Genomic DNA, 15,765 nt, shown 5'->3' on the forward strand with positions numbered 1-15,765 from the left:
ATTCACTTCAATGATATTTTGAAGTATATGTAGGAAAATGTGACAAATATAATATCAAATTTGATGTTTAGATGTTATAGATATTGCTATAGTTTTCGAAATAGAAATGAAATTATTGCAGTGAACTTGAACGATCAAGTTTAATGAATTAACAAAGAAAATTGATACTATATATAAATAAACTTTTCATCTTCCCTTTACAATATTTTACAATATCATAGTATACAGGGTGTTCGGCCACACCTGGGAAAAATTTCAATGGGAGATTCTAGAGGTCAAAATAAGACGAAAATCAAGGATACTAATTTGTTGATTGAGACTTCGTTAAAATGTTATAGAAACATTTTTGGTCACACAGTATATTTTCGGGAAAGAATTTTTTTCTCGAAAGTACGGAGGATTTCGGGGGTATGTCTGTTCACTAAAAATTATTATAATTGACCCCAGCAACTAAAAATAATTTTTTTAGAGCGATTTGAAATTTTTCAATTTCGTCGAAAAATTTCAGCACCTACCCCCCTGTCGGTTTGTTTTAAAAATTTGTTTTGCATTTTTAATAAATTTGTTTCACGCCCTACAGAAAAGTTGTCTAATACTTTTTTGTAGGTACCTATGGGCTCTATTTCAGAAAAAAGTTTCATTGAAATATATTCACTATTGTAGGAGTTATGGCTGTTTGAAAATTGGACTATTTTTATGAAGTTTCTCTCACTTTACGGACTGAAGGAACAACTTTTTCAATATTGTTAGAATTTCTACATATTCTTCACTAAAATACGCATTATTTGCCATTCGAAACATTAAAATCCTCCAATCCGTTCGGAAATTATGATAGTTTAAACATTTGCACGAAATTTCGAGGAAGCATTTCTCTCCAGAAATTATAAATTCGGTAATGAATTTTTTTCTCAAAAGTGCGTAGGATTTCGAGGGTATGTGTATTGACCCAGAATGATTGTAATTGACCCCCGCAACCGAAAATAATTTTTCCGTGAATGATTTGAAATTTTTAAATTAAATTTTTTAATAATTTTTTAAGCCTCAATCAACAAATTGATATTCTTGACTTTCGTCCTATTTTGGCCTCTAGAATCTCCCATTAAAATTTTTCCCAGGTGTGGCCAAACACCCCGTATATAATTATTGTTGCCACTGACGAAAAATTATTTTTCATTCGAAATTCGTGTGAATGTTACTTTCACAATTTTTTAATATTAATTTTTCAAACGTTTTATAAAACTCTACTCTCATTTATCGTACATTCCGTTACTATTATAAAGATCATAAACGCTAACAAGCTGCAGTCCCTCGTATTATTAATATTGGTTAACATTATTAAGATAAGTGGGTTTCCAAATAATTGGTGATCCATTTGAAACTCAGTCGAGGAAATCGTTGAAATCGCTCGGCGAGAATTGCCCCCAAGTTTTTGCGTCAGCTGGTTTCGGGGCCTTTTTTCGGAAGGCGTAGGCATTTGCATTTAAGTGCCATTAAGGCAGAAACGATAAGGTCGTGATTAAGGCGGCGACCGATTCACTGTCGCGAGCTTCGGCCACACTGAATTAAGAGAACCGGAATTTCGACGTTGAGACCGCTAATAGAGCGATTTCTGGTCCACTCGATGCCAAGCTCGCCGCGTCGTTTTATTCGTCGGGGCCCCCTTTTTTTTTATTCGGACCGAAACGACACCGGGGAAGCGATCGTAGGGGGCGGAGAATAGCGTCGGTGAATATTTATTAATTTAAAAGACACCCGTCCCGACTGAAAAGCACCGACACACGAGGGTGGAAAGAAAGAGAGAAAATCACAGCTGGCTTCAGGGCCTTACGAGGCGAATTCCTCGGTCCCCTGGAACACTGGCAGTCCTTGCTCGTGACTCGGCACCCACATCCGTGGCTGTATATTCGTGTTCTCAATCAAAAACCACTATTCCTTCTGGAATCGCTTTGTAATCGTCCAAGTAGTAATTGTTAAACCGATATCTAGTATGTAACAAAGCGAATAGACAACGTAAATATCTAAACGAAACCTGGAGGCGACAATCACACGGGACAATTATTACAGTTTTCAATCATTTTAAAGGTGTATTTTTTTGTAATATTCGTTGTACACTTTATGTGAAAACTTTATGTCTATTATTATTCGTTATTTCATAAAAAATTCATTTTATTATGACTATGTTAAATATAAAAAGTTATAGATTAAACTTTGATCAATTACCTTTATTCTCTTGATCTACTTTTATTACTACAATACTTCAAACTTGATTACACCTTGTCAATTTCGTCTTGTCGTCTGTATTGTGATTTTTGCTATATTCCTCAAGTAATTGTAAACAATTATATGAGTACGTACAAAGTAAGCAAGGGTTAAGGTAATTAGGTAACATTTTCGTATACAAATTTTTTTTCTACGTATAATAGTTTTTGAATTGTCATATTTCAAAGTCAAAATGTTTACGCCCAGACTCTCTTTCAATTTGTTTTAACTCCGAAAGTTTATTTGCCTTTCTGTTTTATTATTTTTGAATTTACATATGTTACAACCAGAGATGAGCATTTTACGAGCAATAAATGACGAATAAAAACAACGTATTGCTATACATTCGCATTGGTTATTGGTAAAATATAATTTCTTTTTGTAATTCAGTTGCAATATTTATTGCACAAATAACGTACACAAAATAATTTTTCTTTTATTTTTTAATTTTTAACCATCTCTGTTTAAAACCTTTTAAACATTTTATCTCTACAAATATAACTACGTTTACTTTGACGCAATTATAAAATTCGTGAATACTATTGTCTTTTTTAATATAAAATAATATTCTTGCTATATTCAAGAACTTTAATTTTAAATTTACTTGGCATTACTACAAACTTTCAGTTACATTAGCATCAAAATTGGATGACCTAAAGTTTTAACACAAAATAAAGACTAATATCAACTAACAATACGTCTGATGATTTAATTTAATTTTTTTTTATTGGACAGTTCAATTTCTGGCCACGTCTTTCAACAATAAATTCCAGATAGGCTATCGTAATCAATCAGATAAAATACAGCGAAATAACAACCCTACCCAGCTGAAGATAAGTATCATTCTTCATTTTCGCAAACATTAATTTAAACTAGAGGGACAAAAGGAAACGAAACTGACAACGAGTGCAGGTGCACGACTCCACCAGTATCGATGAACCCAACTTTTTACATCCCCTTTGTTGAAACACGAAGTGCTCGATCTTGTGGATCATTAGAATCTTCGAGGTGTCTAATTAAACTATAGCTCAAAAACTCTAATCAGAGTTGCAGATGCAAATTTTTGTTTCGACATCTTCCATCGTTCTGAAGATATTTCATGACAAAGAAGCGTTTATATTGTTTTCTAGGATTGGTTTCAACCCCATCAAATCAAAATTCAAAATTACTCTACTTGAACACAACTTTTCATTCATAATTTAACTACAATTTATCTCATATGAGTATCCCGACTATCGATGTGCGAAAATCATATAATTATGATCGAAGCTCATTCATTTAAAATTATTAACTAAAGCAGTTTTGCGGTATTTCATCAAGGGCACACAAAATTATTAAACGAAATATACAAATGGGAATCCCCATTGCTCGTTCAAAGATAAAACAGTCAAATAAAAAAGCACTCAATTTCGTAAGACTCATAAAGTCGTGTATCCCTTTAATAGAATTAAAAGTTGACGAAGTATTTAAACGGTCATCGATATTTTCTGCGAAATTATTCGAATCCCAATGTGCCAGTTCCCAGTATCGAACGCAGTTTCATCGAGCGATTCGCGTCGAAGGGGACGTTCGTCGATTGAAAAGCGACGTCACAAAAGTTCGGCGTCGGCCGATCGGCGAAACACGGCCCTCTCTTTTTTGTCGACGGGGCCTGTAACCGCGAGAAAAAGTCAGTTGAGATGTCCTTTATTCGTGGCCAGGCATCGGGGCAGCTTCAACGTCACGACGTGACTCGCAGCTCGCGCGCGAGCATGCGTGGTACACGTACGGCCCGATGACGTGAATAGCCGACTGTACGTGAGGTCCAAAGAAGAAGAAGAAGACGCAGAAGAAGACAGAACCAAGAAGACTACATCGGAAGACATTAATCACCCACTGGCGAATCTCTAGCGCGCCGTTCGTATGTCGAATGTTCGCGTACGGATATCTGTTCATCTGCGAGAATATCTGCACCCACGTGACCGGGCCACGTGACCCGAAAGAAGAGTCATTTAGCGAGATCATCGACGCGCACGCCCCCCTCACAGAGATGCCAGACGGAGCCCCTGGTGCACCGGGGACACCTCATTCCACTTTCTCACACTATGCTAGATCACGCGTACGTGATCTCGTAGAGTTTCGAAGAGTCGACGAAGGCAAACTGACTCTGTGGGAGTCGAGAGAGAAAGGCTCACATTTGCCTTCTCGTAACGTACATAGCAATCATATGAAAAAGTTAAATCAAACTAACAATTTTTCGATCTATTATATTTGGCACACAATTTTCCTACAAGCCTCTGCTGACCACTGATGACCACTCCTAATACTTCTGACAACGTAAAAAGGTTACTATTTGCTACTGCTTGCCTCTGCATGCTTCTGCTGGCAGTCTCGGCCATTTCTTAGTCGAATGGCCCATTTAGAAATCGATCGAAGAGTGTATATATAGAAACGGAGGGTCGATCGAGCACTTGCGAGAGAGACAAGAGCGTAGCCCTCTGGTAGCCAGTACGGGAGGTGACGTTTACTGAATAGATGAATAAATATCGCTGATCGACCGCAGGTATGGCGTTGACGGTTTTAGGCCCATTTTAGACTTTGTTATCAGAAGAATATGATATGCAAAGAGATGACACGTATCTTATAACTAAGGGAATGATTTGAAGAGGAAAAGAAAGGTAAAAATGATGAGAACACTTTAAATTCTTTGAAATTGTATCATTTATTGCCGTAGATTTATATCACACAAACGTTATTACATATATATCGTGTCACAAGATTCAGCAGTGGCCAGCAGATGTACGCAAAGACCATCAGAGGCGAATAGAGGATAGTGGGAGGCAAGCAGATGCAAGCAGTAGCCAGTAATAATCGTCATACGTAGCCAGATATATCAGAAGTGGTCAGCAAAGGCCAGCAGAGGCAAGCAAAGATCAGCAGAGGCAAGCAGTAGCCAACAGTAGTCGTTATGTGTTATCAAAAATATCAGCAGAGTGGTCAGCACTGGTCATCAGAGGCCAGCAGAGGCCAATAGAAACCAGGAGTAGTTAGCAGGGTTCAGTAATTGTTACTAGTTGTCAGTAGTTGTCAGCAGTGACCAACTCTGACCGCAGTGGCTTTCATGCGTCAGCAGTTAATTTCATTCATTTATTTATTTATACTCAATTGTATTAATAATTTACATACACATGTACGCTCATACATAGGAATTTCTTTTTTTTCAATAGTTAAAATATGAGCAGGTGGTCTTAAAACATGTATTTCCGTAAAAAAATTTCACAAAATTCATTTTTCATTATGGTACTTTGCTTATATGAAGCTACATAGGTCGGAAAGTAAAAATGTTTTAAGTAAACGTTTTAATACTGGATAAATAGCGATGGTTGCGATAACAATATTTCTTTAGAATTTGAAGTATTAGGTGTAATAAATTGAGGTCTACCATTACAGTTTGAAAATAAAGAATTGACTATTTTAACGCGTTAATTGCAATTCCAAGTTACCATGTCTAAAGATATGTGCCATATTTGTTCAAAATATGTAAACATACGAATATGAGATAATTCAATGGTGTATGTTTCTAATTAAACTAGCCGTTATTTACAATTTTACAAGTATTAGAATTTTAACATTGTAAATTATATTAGAACGTGCCCAATATCTGATTAGTATGACACATTAGCATGTTAACTGCCATGGTGGTCACTGATGACCGGCATTTTGAACTTACAACGTGTTGTAATATCGTTTCCAAAAGCCCTGATACTTGTTAAATTATATTATATCTATAGTTACATCTCTAATACAATTATATCTATATTATACCTATAATATAATTTTATAAATTTTTCTATTGTAAATAATGTTATAACACGTTGTATTATAAGTTCCAAATGCTGGTCACCAGTGGCCACCGTGGCAATCAACGTGATAATGTGACTTAATAATCAGATATAATACAAGTATCAGGGACCTTTGTGACCACCGTGGCAGTTGACGTACTATCGTTCTTCGTTTTCGCTAACGTTAATTTAGAATAGAGACAAAATGAAACCGGGACTGACAACGATCGCAGGTGTATGACTTATGAACTTAACTTTCTATGTCCTCTTTGTTGAAACATTGACGATCATTAGAATCTTCACGACGTCAAATTAAACTATACCTCAAGTTTAATAAGATCCCTGAGGTGGTGGCTTGCTCGTGGAAGAGAGAGTGATGCGTTCGAAACCAGATTGTTAGATTATCATTTAGATTATCATTTACGTCTCTAGCCTAGGTACATTTCATACTTTACAAAAAGGTATTTTCATTTGTAAATGGAAAAATAAAATTGCCTTTTTAGAATTCTTTTGCACGCCAAGTACAAGCTCGAATATTTTGTAATTGTAATATCAGATTATAAAACTTATTTCCCAATGGTCGGTACCAAAATGAACATTTAAATAAGTTGAAATCTAATCTAATTTTTCTTGAAAAATCAATACATTATTGTTAACTTAGGAAAAGTATTTCACATTCTTAATTGATTCTAGCAACAGTGCTACAGAAAATGTATTTTATAAGTTGTTTAAATCTCAAGGAAATATTAGGTCTACAAATTAATTTTTGGCCTTTTAATAACAATTTTAATATATATTTATTAACAGCAAAATTAGATTGTGTAAAAATAATCTCTATTTGTGTCAATATTTTTCTACGAATTCTCAAGCAGCTGTTTGATTCCTTCTCTAAAAAGAGATGACGATTTCCTGTCAATATGGAAGTGTGAATCGACTAAGTGGTGTTGTAAAAATCAAAACAATTAATAATTCGAAGAGATAATGTCCTAGGAGTAAGCCACACGGGGGAAAATATTCCAACTCAGTGATAAAATGGCGGTCTTTGGAAGGTTTCACCCAATTTTAACTGGTCTTTAAAAAGTTTTTTGTCCAAAAGATTAACACTTCTTTCGTAAAATCCTTGATATAAGATACAGGCTGTCCAAAGCTATGGGGGAGGTATTGCACCCCACGCTGGCCCCTGCAGCATGAACCAACCTCATCTCCACGCGGCTAACGAGACTCTGGCTAAGCAAATATGGGTCGAGTACAGTCTTGGGATGGGAATTCATGGTTCCAGGATGAAATAAGACTCTAGAATAAAAGCCCTTATAGTGCAGTATGGCTTGGAGTTAAAAAGGGGATCGTTGACTACCCTACCTCAATGATATGGCAAAACAAAATAAATAGAAAGGGTTGGTAATTCCATGTTTCGTGATATTCGGTGGTCAGCTAGAAAGTTATGAAACAACGCACACACCATCTTGCGGACAAATATCAATATGGGGTTAATGTTTTATCAATTGAAGTGTAAAATACATACAAGGCTTAACATGCTACTTTAGGGACTCCACCACTGATTTTGAAATTACATCGGTCGTGTAGTCGAGTATTAAATGGCGATCCAGTTTCAAATGGTGAGAAAAATGTTCAAGTTGAATAAATGTTATAGAAAATTTAATTTAGGTACAACACACATATGATGAGAACATTCCACAAAAAGTCGAATATGTGCAATCGAAGATATTGGAATTAGCGAGTAGGATAACATCTGACAATAATTTTTTACTCTTTCAGACCATTTTTACACGAACAACACGTGCATAACAAATATGGCGACTTCGACAATTGAAAGTTCCGTCCCTCTTATTGGAAATATGCTACCTTCTACCCTGTTTTTAAGTTTTGTTCTCAAAGTAGAAAATATCTAATTTCCTGCATTTTTAAATCGCTTATGGCATTAGATGAAAATCTAAGGTACGATGTCGGAATGTTGATATCAAAATATGACACTTCTGCGAGGAGTTCGTCCTACGGGCACAATAGAACGTAAGCCAGAGGGACTGTTTCGGCGAGTCACGAGCTTATAATCCGGACCGATACCCTTCAAAATCGATCCCGAGGGAGTTGTTCGTGGAATCCTTTGAAACTGGCTGCACGACAGGGTGTCCGAGATATCAGTTATGCTGGTGTCAGCGTACTCCGCGAGAACTGTCCCGTAAGTCGAACAAATGATCGTTCTTTCCAGGAGCTCGCGTGGTAGTCAAGAAACGTCCTTTTAAGCTCGACTCTGCTCACCGATTATGTACCAGTGGGGCGTCCCTGCCGGTTCCGATCGGACGGAATATTATTGGATTCATCGATAATCCCTCGTGTTGCTTCTGGATCGCAAGACAACTGTCGCTTGTAATCGATTACACGGTGATCGAGCGACCGAAAGACATTTTTTAAACGAACCGAACACGCTGTTCTTGCGGATAAAGGCTAGAAATGCAACTAAAAGTCTAAAAATTAGGGTTTACGATAGAAAAAGAGTTACGAGAGTTGTGATAAGGAGAGTTGCTCCTAAAGTAGCTGCAAACATTACACTACACTGCGTGTCATAACTATTAAACGACTTTACAATTTTCAATTTTTATATGTTACCGTTAAAATAATAAAAAAAAAGTGTACGGTATTTGAAATTGTGTTAGGTAACGATACTCTGCCAAAGAAAGATAAATTTTATCCACTAGAAAAAGGATGAATTACAGAAAGCTGATTTGTTCTTGTTTCATAACTATAATACCGGAATAACGGAGTATTCTTATTAAACAAACTATACAAATATTGCACTGAGAATACAATTTAATTAAGTTATAACAATAATTTAATAATATGTAGGACCTCCCTTATTTTCAAGAATTTCAATTAATTGATTTTTCATGCTTCTTATTAAATTTTGTCGTGTTGCATTTTGTACCTCGACTTACGCTGTTGTAATTGCATTATAGTTCGGATATATTTTGATACTGTTTATTACCAGCATAGAATTTTCGAGCAACAATGCTCCAAATGTTCTCTATTGAATTGTAATCTGGTGAACACGCTGGCCACTTTAAAACATCAATGTTATAGTCCCATAGCCATGCTACAGTTGCACGACTGTTATGAAAAACGATGTTGTTTTGTTGAAAAGTCCAATTTCTTTCTTTATTTTCTTTTATAAATGGTAACAATCTATTATGAAAAGCTCGATAAACCATAAAGCTACCAAAGTTTCGCCTTGAAAAATATTGAGGTTCCTCTCGGAAATTTCTTCAATACGAACAATGATTTTATTTTGCCAATACTTACTTTCGTGAAAAGCTCAATTTTGCCATTTTCTTGCTCGCTTAACACTAAACCTATCGCGACCTGTCACATGACCGTTTTTAAAATTTCGTTCAGAATTTCTAATACACAATATTATTTTAGCACCATTTAACTTCACGACTTTCCTTTCAGTACAGGTACAATGAATTTTACAATATTCACTTTTATTCTTATTGTTTGTTTTCTCAGAAAAATATGTAGTCCATCTTGCTTATCACGACCGATCATCTGACTGGTTGAATGATTTATATTTTTCTGTAAAAGATTAGACAAAATTTGGTACCAAATTCTGATTAGCCTCCGATGATGTAAATAGGAAATATACAGTGTGTTCGGCCATCCCTAGGAAAAATTTGAATGGGAGACTTTAGAGGCCAAAATAAGAGGGAAATCAAAAATACTAATTTGTTGATGGAGGCTTCGTTAAAAAGTTAACAAAATTAAATCAAAAAATTTTAAAATCGTTCTAAAAAAATTATTTTCGGTTGCAGGGGTCAATTACAATTACTTTTATGAATAGGCATACCCCCGAAATCTTAATCATTTTCGAGAAAAAAATTCAATAGGTGGACAAATTTTTCGGCAAAATTGAAAATTTTTAAATCGTTCTGGAAAAATTATTTTCGGTTGCAGGTGTCAATTATAATCATGTTTGGTCAATAGACATACCCACGAATACCTACGCAGTTTCGAGAAAAAAATTCATTACCGAAAATATAATGTGTGGCCAAAAATGTTACCCCGAAATTTCATGCGAATCTTTAAAACGTCATAACTTCTGAACAGATTGGACGATTTTAATGTTTAAAAAAGCAAATTACGCGTATTTTGGTGGAGAATATGCACAAATCGCAAAAATATTCGAAAAGTTGGTCCTTGACCCCGCAAAATGAGAAAAACCCCATAAAAATGGTCCAATTTTCAAACAGCCATAACTCCTACAATTGTGAATATATTTCAATGAAACTTTTTTCTGAAGTAGAGCTTATGGGTACCTACAAAAAGGTATTAGACAACTTTTCTGTAGGGCGTCAAACAAAATTACTAAAAATGCAAAACAAATTTTTAAGACAAACCGACAGGGGGTAGATGCTGAAATTTTTCGACGAAATTGAAAAATTTCAAATCGTTCTAAAAAAATTATTTTTAGCTAAGGGGGTTAATTAGAATCATTTTTAGTCATTAGACATAGTCCCGAAATCTTACTCAGTTTTGAGAAAAAACTTGGAATAGGTAGACAAATTTTTCGACGGAATTAAAAAATTTTCAAATCGTTCTAAAAAAATTATTTTCGGTTGCAGGGATCAATTACAATCGTTTTTGGTGAATAGACATACCCCCGAAATCCTAGACATTTACGAGAAAAAAATTCACTACGAGCGGAACTTTAAACGTTAATAATTTTTTAACGGAGTCTCCATCAACAAATTAATATTCTTAATTTTCTCTCGCATTAAAACTTTTCCCAAAGGTGGTTGAACACCCTAGCAGTGACGAAAGGAGAGAATCTACAATTTCCACTGTCTTACAACAGTCTAACAATGCGTATTAAAAATAGTTAAACTTTACACGCGCGCAGTTCCGAAACTACTAATGCTTTTTGCATAAATGAACCACCGTTAGAAGCGGCAAAGTCTCCCCTTCAAAATGGCTTTTGGTTTTTGTCGATCCGACTTCCCGTTATCGAGATATCGTAATTTATGTAAATAGATAATTTTTAGAAAATTCTCTTATGGCGCTTTCCGTGTTACGGCAGACTACTAACGCGCATTAAATTACTAAAAACTTTAATTACCTGCAGTTTCGAAATTATTAGTATCTTTTCCATGATCGAGCCACCGTTAGCAGCGGCAATGCCTCCCCTTTAAAATGGTTTTTGGTTTTTGTCGATCCGACTTTCTGTTTCCGAGATATCGCAATTTATGTAAAAGGGTATTTTTCTTAATTTGACTATCTCTGTCTCCGTCAGACGCGTCGCGTAGGATCTCTTTGTCGCACGTGCGTGGTGCTGACCTACCCCGCGTACGTGACTGTCGTGACCTAGCTTGGCGTAGTATTTCCAAGAATTTACTACGCACTGTTTACTATCTACGCGCGTGGAGGATGAATGAACTGGCGCGAGCGCAACAAAAACGTAAACAAACTCTATCTCCGAAACTAGCCACCGCATCGACTTGAAACTAAAATCGCTATATCTCCGGAACTAATTGAGCTATCGACTCGTACAAACGCTCATTTTAAAGGGCATTTCATCTACTACCTAATGACCATATCACCTACTATAATTTTTGCTATCTTCTATGTTTATTTTGAAATTTACTTTGACCCTACATACCCAAAGAAGTTTCAATAATTCCTACTGATCGTACGACTAGTGTACGATAAAACTGAACCATAAATTGTTTATTTAATTGAAAATTAATTTAAATACAAGATGTTTGCGTAATTACTAGCCAGCACTTTTTCTTAAATAGTTGGTTTCTCTAGAACTAATTACGGTATCAACTTGGGACAAAATTTGTTTTCAAGGACGTTTTATCTTCTATCCGATGGAAATTAACAAATTTTTTAGCATAAAAGAGAAGGCTATCTTACGAATAAACATCAAAACACAACTTATAATGCAAAAATTAGAAATACGTTGCCTCGTAAAAGAGGAAAAGAAAATCATTTCATCAGTCTTACTAGGAATGGGTATACATGAAGTGCCGGTAGGTTTAGTGTTACATAACTTCCATGTGGCATTATTAGCCAAATTAATATTATCACACTTCCAACACCCTAGACAAAACAAAACTGACGAAATATCGACAGAAAACAACATTCGACTGCTTGGTTCTATAGTTATGAAACAGTAACGAATTAGTTTTCCATAGTTCATTTTTTTAAAATAAATATAATTCAACTGTTTCTATGGCAACATAGATTGCTAACGTGATCTCAAATATAGCATATTCCGTGGTTTTATGGCACGAAGTGTATTTATTTTCACCTACGTTTTGACCTTAAAATGGAGGAGCAATACCTGTGAACCTAACAATGCCATACAATAAAAACGTCTCCTATAAATATTTTAATCTCGAGAACATTTGGGGGGCGGGGGGGTTGCTCTTGTTGAAGAAGAGAAGTTATACTTTAACAGCCAGATTCAGTGATCCTAGAAATAAAAACGAGTTGTACTTACAAAGCGTAGTCGTGCCTGCAGTAGAGCCGCATCCCTCGAAGGAAGCATGAGTGCTGATCGTGCAAGGGTCTTGCGCAGGCACAACACTTCAGGCACCTGGAATGCCAGGTACGACCTCCTACACAGAGGACAGTTCGCTCACGAACACTTTCCCCGCAACCACCGCAGTCCATTTCCATCCCATCATGGCTGTCATTGTTTCCAATATTGGTGCCAGCCTTCTTTATGCTTGGCACGTTGTTGTTGTTGGTGTTGTTATTATTGTTGTTCGAACAGAGGATACTGTCCGTGCACTCGGTCTCTGTCTCGATCTCGGTCTGCAACAGACAACACAACTCGACTGAAAATGCTTCTTTACAAGCAGCTTGTAATCTACTCGCTATATGAGCACGGTTGAACTTCGGTTATATGAACTCCAATTTTGTTGGAACGAAATTTTCGAAATTTATTGAACTTGTGCTGGATTTTTGTATTGTGAACTACAAATCGAGCATTATTCACTATATGGACACGGTGGAATTTCGGTTATATGAATTCTAATTTTAATTAGATACTTATATATAAACACTCATAATTTTTGTTATATATTTTTGTTTTGGCTCTGTGCCCTTTATGCAACGGGATCTGAGTCACATACATTAGATTAGCCACGTAGATTAGTTTAACCTATAAAATTTTTGGAAGCTGTTCTCTATGCTTATTTGGATCTACTATATATTGTATAATGTTGTACACCTCTAAAGAAAATAAATATAATTCAAAACAAGAGACATTCAATGATTGGTCGAGAAGCGTATATATTGAAATAGAAGGTCAAACTTGTAAAGATTGAAATATTATTATAATTCAAGGAATGAGCTAACTGTATGATTAAATTCGCTCATCTGAACGAGAATTTCGATTATTTGAATGAAAAGCTACACGCAGTGGGGATAAACAGTAGACTATTGTATGAACATACCCGATTAAGTGAACTGATTATTTCACATTATGGACATAACATCCACTATTTACAAACACTCAGAGGAAATCAACTAATATAATTTCTATATTATTTATATTCAACATCCAACATTTGTAGATCAAAAAGATTAAAAACACAAACTGAACGAACGGGTAATATTCGTGTAACATGCTTATATTCCAAATTACAATTTATCGTCTTAAACTTTCGTCTGCTACTGCGTACAAATGTATATTTCGATTTAGTCGAACGAATCTTAAGGATTATCGTAGTTCTCGTTTGACGCGAAAGGGAGGTGACGGAAAAATTGCACGGAAGTGAACGCGTTAAGGTTATAGAAGAGCGTGAAAAATTTTTTGCTCAATGAAACGACGATCGTCGATCGATTCGCAAAGCAAATGTTATAGTAGGAGCAGAGAAACGTAGCTGGGAATGGTTTCCGGGTATGGAGTACGGAAAGCCTGGCTTCAGGCTCCAAATCTCAATTAATACTTGGCAAAGTGAAATAATAAACGAGCGAAGGGCCGCCGGCTGATAAATGATGCCGCTCTGGGCATGATCCCTCGGTCTCTGGACAGGCTGGCCAACGTCTACGATTCGCATGATTACACACGCGTCGTGTATCACTGCGCGTGCGAGCGATTCCGCGGGACGGCCTTTACGTGGGCGGCAAATTCGTTCGTTACAAGGCAGATGTAAACGATGCACCGGGCCCATAAGTAGCATAAATTCTTCCGTTTTAATTAAAAACCACGACTCGATTAAACGGGAATTTCAATTCGAGTTTTTGCTCCCTTTCAATCTTCCTTTCTCCGCTTCTTCGAACGCAATAATTCTCAATAGTTAGCACGTTTGTCGATGAAAATTTGCAAACAATTCTTCGATGCCCAGTAAATTGATTTTATAAATATTCAAACATTAGCTGTATATTAACACTTGACTGTTACGATGGTCACTGATGACCGAAATTTTTATAACTTTTCTTTAAACATTTGTGATGAACTCTAATAATTATAAATTTTGAAATAAAATTATTAAAGTACCCATTCACACCGTTGAAGTACTGAATATTTCTGCTTTTCAGAGAAATAATTTTGAATTTTGTAATTTACTTATTGTTTAATTTTTCGAATTGAACCAACATTTTAGGTAACTTTTATTTCTCATTATTACAGTGAGGTAGAAATACAAAAGTTTGTTGATATTCCTATGATATACTATGGAAGTATTTCGTTCTCATTTTCTGCCATATTTGTTGCATTAATTATCAAAACTAAAGTAATGCCCACGGTACTGAAAACAGCAATATGCTTTATAAAAAGAAGGACAGTGTTTTCTCTTTAGAATGAACGCATGAATTCATTGAAAAATTACGCGGGGGAGGCCGTGCCTCCTGATTTCTTTTTCTTTAAATCCATCAAGGAGTCATTACATTACATTAGTTAATTTCACAACAAAGAAGGAGTAAAACGTCTAAAACTGGTCATCTCATCAGACTTCGATGCAAAGAATCCTTTGCTGAGTAGAGAATTGTGTCGGAAAATAGGTAAATTATGGACAAACCATGCTAAAACCTCAGCTGTGTATCCATATATTTACTTCTTAAATGACCCTCGTATTCGAGCGTTTACCGTTGAAAGCTACAGGAGATTTACTGCTTGGAGCTATAAATATTACCTATAAGTAATGTTCACGATGGGAGAGACATTATAATCTTTTCGACCATAAAATGTGTTTTTACCATAGTAATGCTATTAATTATTTGTTAATGCGGTACTAAATCTTGACAAATAGTTAAATAATCTTTTCACGAAAACTTTAATCGCTAAATCTGAATTCTCCAATATACAGTAGCAGACAAAAGAAGAAAGAGAAAAAAATTCAAAATAAAACATCAATGCTTTCAGTTGAAAGTCATCAATTTTCTCGTACATAATATATATCTATTTATATTTGCATCTTATGCATAAATGTATATTTCTAAAACTATATAATAACCTAAAATGCTTTAAACAGAATTGTGCAGCTAAAGAAATACGATCGAAAATCGTGTCTGAAATCCAGTTTCGAAAGGATTAAAATATTCTTCATCCAACGGTCGACAGAACGTGTCAAGCGCAGAAACGAAACATGAATGAAATCTATGAATAGCGTTCACGGAGCTAATTGATCGAATACAAGGGAGATAACGTGGGTTCTCGTTT

The 15,765-nt window shown here is 35.6% G+C and overlaps 1 protein-coding gene across 2 annotated transcripts in view; it reads right to left on the reverse strand.

Annotated features, from left to right (window-relative positions):
• Nucleotides 1–15,765, reverse strand: part of LOC143346564 (LIM/homeobox protein Awh) — a 39,569-nt gene that overhangs the window by 9,483 nt on the left and 14,321 nt on the right. For both annotated transcript variants that reach the window (XM_076774772.1, XM_076774773.1), the window contains exon 2: nt 12,598–12,914. In XM_076774772.1, the coding sequence (XP_076630887.1) occupies nt 12,598–12,914 (317 nt within the window). The remainder of the gene's footprint in view (nt 1–12,597; nt 12,915–15,765) is intronic.

Source organism: Colletes latitarsis, chromosome 10 (assembly GCF_051014445.1).
Source record: "Colletes latitarsis isolate SP2378_abdomen chromosome 10, iyColLati1, whole genome shotgun sequence".
NCBI classification, from domain to species: domain Eukaryota; kingdom Metazoa; phylum Arthropoda; class Insecta; order Hymenoptera; family Colletidae; genus Colletes; species Colletes latitarsis.